This window comes from Hipposideros armiger, unplaced genomic scaffold (assembly GCF_001890085.2).
Source record: "Hipposideros armiger isolate ML-2016 unplaced genomic scaffold, ASM189008v1 scaffold_907, whole genome shotgun sequence".
NCBI lineage: Eukaryota > Metazoa > Chordata > Mammalia > Chiroptera > Hipposideridae > Hipposideros > Hipposideros armiger.
The window spans coordinates 628,510-633,227 of record NW_017732257.1 but is presented as its reverse complement, the minus strand read 5'-3'; the positions used below and the strand labels follow the sequence as shown (position 1 = coordinate 633,227).

At 38.7% G+C, this 4,718-nt stretch overlaps 1 protein-coding gene across 4 annotated transcripts in view; it reads right to left on the bottom strand.

Moving 5' to 3' along the window:
* The window catches only part of RNF144B (ring finger protein 144B), a 177,147-nt gene that overhangs the window by 21,047 nt on the left and 151,382 nt on the right, over positions 1-4,718 (bottom strand). For all 4 annotated transcript variants that reach the window (XM_019630394.1, XM_019630393.1, XM_019630395.1 and 1 more), the window contains one exon: positions 3,744-3,804. In XM_019630394.1, coding sequence (XP_019485939.1) covers positions 3,744-3,804 — 61 coding nt within the window. The remainder of the gene's footprint in view (positions 1-3,743; positions 3,805-4,718) is intronic.

Genomic DNA, 4,718 nt, shown 5'->3' with positions numbered 1-4,718 from the left:
TATATATATATATATATATATATATATGTATCTAGATGGCAGTTCTGGTAACTAACGGAAGGAAGTCTGCTTTGAGAAAACCAAAGTAAAAAAAATGAGGCAGCTGAAATAGCACTAAACAAATCTAATACATTTTAAAAGGTATTCAACATCTAATTCTCCCCTTCATACACACAAAAAATCAATTTGTTTATTTTGACAACAAATTAAACTAAGTTAGCTAAAATACATGAAGAGCAACAAAACAGGCAAGTTCCATCTTCTCCATTTCAAGTAAAGTGTGGTAAAACAAATTAAATATAATATTTTTCTCCAGCAGGGAGAAAAATGTTCTGGCACCTTAAATAAAACCTCATTAGCAATTACTATAAAAAATATGGTTAATTTTGTTGTGTGTATTTTACCATAATTTTTTTTTTTAAGTATGGTTAGGCTTCTATTAATACTATAGTGAAAGCCACTTTTGTTTCATCTGTTACAATACTACCTGGACATGTTCCCTAAAAGACAAAGGTGTTGTCTCAAATAAAATGCAGATTTGGAGACAAAAGGTGCAGGCAAGTAAAAGCGTGGGAGGCATTCAGGAATCAGAGTTCAGCTACTGACTTAGTCATGGATTCATTTTAGGTGGAAGACAAATAATCTAATACTACTTCAACTTTTGGGCCAAGGTGACTTGGGGGATGATACCATCTGGGCCTGAGAAACCTTGGTGATATTACATAAATCTATTTTTAACACCCCCCCCCTCAAAAAAAATCTATTTGAGGTTCTCGATTCTATGGGACAGTTCTGTACTCTACGTGACACCATCTGAAATTGTTTCTGGACTGACGAAGAACTTCTTCAGGCCAGCCGAGTGGCTCAATTGGTTAAGAGTTGGCTTAAGAGCGTGAGCTCTGAGCAACAGGGCCGCCAGTTCGATTCCCATATGGGCCAGTGATGCTGTGCCCAGCTGAGCTGTCGCTGAGCTGCCAACAGGTGGCAGGATGGCTCAGCTAGTGTAACAAGATTGCCTGTTCTATGATGGGCTACACCCACCCGCAACTAAGACTAAATTTGGCACCTTAAGCTGAGCTGCTGCCCGGATGTCTCAGTGGATAGGGGGTGCGCTCTTAATAACAAGGCTGCTGGGTTCAACTCCCGCATGGGATGGTGGCTATGCCCACCCGGAACTAAGATTGAACACAGCATCTTGAGCTTAGAGGCCATGAGCTGCCGATGGGCAGCCAGATGGCGACTAGACTTGNCCAGGTGAGGCAGTCACTCGCCGGCTATTGGACAGCTGCTCAGGCAGCTATTGGCAGCTCATGCTGGCTGCTGGCCGCTCATGGTAGCTTATGGGAGCCCACTGTAGCTCCACTGCAGCCTACACCATCGCCTGAGACTCATGGCAGCCCAGCTCCAGGTCGAGCTGTTGTTCACCATCTTAGCTGTAGAGGGCGCATCATCAGTGACCCTAATGTGGGATCTGAACCAGGGTCCTGCTGCTCAGAGCTGGCGTCCCAAGCCAACTCTTAACCAACGTGTCACTCGGCCAGCCCTGAAGTTAGTATTTTTATTACCAAAAACTTAATATTTTGAACACTAAGACACAGAAAGCACTCATAGAAGTGCTTTACATATATTAATTATCTTAATCCTCATCCCAACTCCATAGTGTAGGGACTATCATTATCCACATTTTACAGGTGAGGAAGTTGAGGTACAGAAATTACGTAACTTGCCCAAGGTCATACAGCTAGTAAGCTGCAGAGCCAGCATTCCCACCCAGGCTCTTAGTCACCACTTTTTAAAATAAACTGAAACTTTTTATTTATCAGTGACAACCAACCTACAGAAAGTTTTAATTCCTGGTACTATTAGAATTGGTGTATTACAAAAAGGCATTTTAGCTAATAAGTATGTCCCTAAATGTTAACAATGAGGAATAAGGACTAACAGATAGGGCAGCAGGGTGGGGTGGGTGTGCAGGAGGTTGGTGGACATGGGAGAGGAGAGGTACATATGAGGCAAGGGAATGCTATAAACAGGCTGAGCCCTGGTTACTGAGGAGAACTAGTGAGTTAACAGGTCTCACCATTTAAGAAGAAACCGGAAAATCCAACCTAACTCCTTGGACTTTCTCCAGTCAAGAGGCCCAAAATCATGACACACGTTACCAGCCACATCCAGCCATGAGTGAATACTTAAAATGTTTCTGTTCCAATAGTCATTTATTTTTATAACAGAGGATATTAGAATAAAGTGGGAGAATGGCAGGGCAGATGTTTGACACCATTATCATCTTTAGCTATTACATCCAATAAATCAGCATCTGATGTTATAATGCTCAATATAATCATCCGAAGTAGATGGATTAGGGTGGGCCAATATAAACTACCCATTAATTTCATTAATTTCCCCAGTTAGCTCAGAATCCATACAGGACAGTTGCATCAGGCTATGTCTTCATCCATTAAACTTAAAACTCATGTGACTCCGCTGGTTCTGATACCACATTCGACAACATTCTATTTCTTCCTATCTGCATCTTTCTATAGAGCAAAAATGTAATTCAAGCAATCTAGCCCAAGAATTCTTTTAGTGAATCCCACTAAATATAGCAGTCTTACAACTTCAGTTAAATGCTCTACCCATGAGAGATGAATGAATCTGCTTTTGTCTTGCTGAAAAAAATAAGCGTGAGACTAAACCAGGTCTTGGTCCTAGGCAGTGAATACCATCCTGTGACTCTCCGCAAGGACTCTTACCCTCTTCATGTTCTGCACGGTTTTCTTTCTTTTTTCATGTAAGAATTATATGTCAGGATAGTTACAAAAATTAAATGAGATAAAGGTAATTGTGTTTGCCAAACTTACTGGCACACTATAAATAAATGTACATTTTTTTTCCCCTACCCTCATCTCTGGATTTTATGAATGCAGATTAAAAAGTTAGAAATCAGAAAACTGTATGTTCATGCTAGATGAAAGTTTCATGCTAGATTAGAGTTTCTTTTATATACTCAATGAGATTACAACAGTCCAAAGAGTTTAAGGGGAAACAATTTTTCTCTAGTTTTCAGATTTGGAAAAACAGACCATTTAGTTCAAGAACATATTAGGGTGTGACAGAAGGAAAAGGGCAACTAGAAAAGATCTATGAGAGGCCAAAAGGAGTAAAAAACAAAATAATTCCTACAGATAAAAAGGCAGTGTAAATAGAAAAGCTATATTAATTATCCCAAGTCCAAAGACAGAAAGAAAAATTAGTCCAATACATTGTAAATCACATCAGAATGATATACTCTGCCATCACTATAATTTAAAATGTAGTACCAAAAGAACAAATGGTAAGTATTATAAGGAGCAGTAAAAATGTTTGGGCTGATTAATGTTTTGAAGTGATCTTCATGAGTAGGAAAATTGTCAGTAAAACCGATTTTGAGGTCACTTTCTTTTGTAATAGCACTGTTAGTGTGAAACTATCCAACTTTTGCAGAACCTCTCTCACAAGCCAAACTACAAATAAAAAATAAACAATATAAGAAAAGTTCTATTTCCTGCTAGTCTGCATTTTTTTCTGGCTGTGGCTGAGAAAGTTGAAATTTTGTGTTGCAATTACAGTTTTCCTCTTTTGGAACACACTTGTGGCATCGTTGACAGCCCACAGTGGCCTTAATCTTCCATGCAGGTTAGTATAAAGATGACACATGTGAAACCACATTCACCATCAGGATACAAAGAGGACTGCATACATACCTCGTTCAAATTTTAACCGCTGATAAAGCTGAAATTGATCCACAGGCACCAGACAAGCAATCTGAAAACAAAGACAATAGAAAGATGAGATTTCAGTCATCAGAGCCCTGAGTTACCAGCTTTTTATGATCTCTCCTTCTTGTTTCCCTTATTATATATTCTCTATACAATTTGTTTGCAAACTTCTTTTTGTCTGCACAGTTCACACAGTAACACAAGCACCAATCCCCAAATCATCCCCAATCCTCTGTCATGGCTAGGAATCACTCAAGGCACCAGTTACAGAACTCACTGATCATCTTCCATTCTTTGATCAGTGGCAAGTGAGACCAGACAATGACATTTTTTGGATTTCCCAAATTATTTGTGTGCATCTAGAAAACGTGCTCTTTTTCTCTCAAGGTTCATTTAAGAAATTTTTAAAAGCTTATACTTCGAGCTTTAGAACTCTTAAAAATTAAGGTCAGGTAGATAATGCCTCAGGCACTATAAAAACTTCATTTGTCACCTAGGGAACAGTACCTTCTGAGCAATACAAAAATCATTTCTTCTGACAAAAATCACTTCATGGGGCCTTTGGTTATCATGCATTGCCAAACTTGCCCTAGGAAAAAAGAAGTGCCGAAGAGATTTCTTGTGGCTAGATTCCCATTTCCAGTTCAGATTTAAATGTGAACCAAAGATTTACTAGTAAATAACCAAATGACATATCTAACCAAATGACATTTTAATCACTTTAAAATTGCATTTCAAAGTCAGATGCAGGCAAAACTAACTGCTTCTAAACTGGCATTCTAAAAATAATTCCATTGACGTCAACATGTAAGTTTATTCACCATGCTTAAAAGATTTATAACAGAAAATATCAAAGGATTTGATATTAGGTTTCTAGACATTCAGCAAGTTGATACAGGACACAGTCTTAGCCCTGGAAATTCTGACTCTAAAACATTACATGGTTTTTGGTGTGTGTGT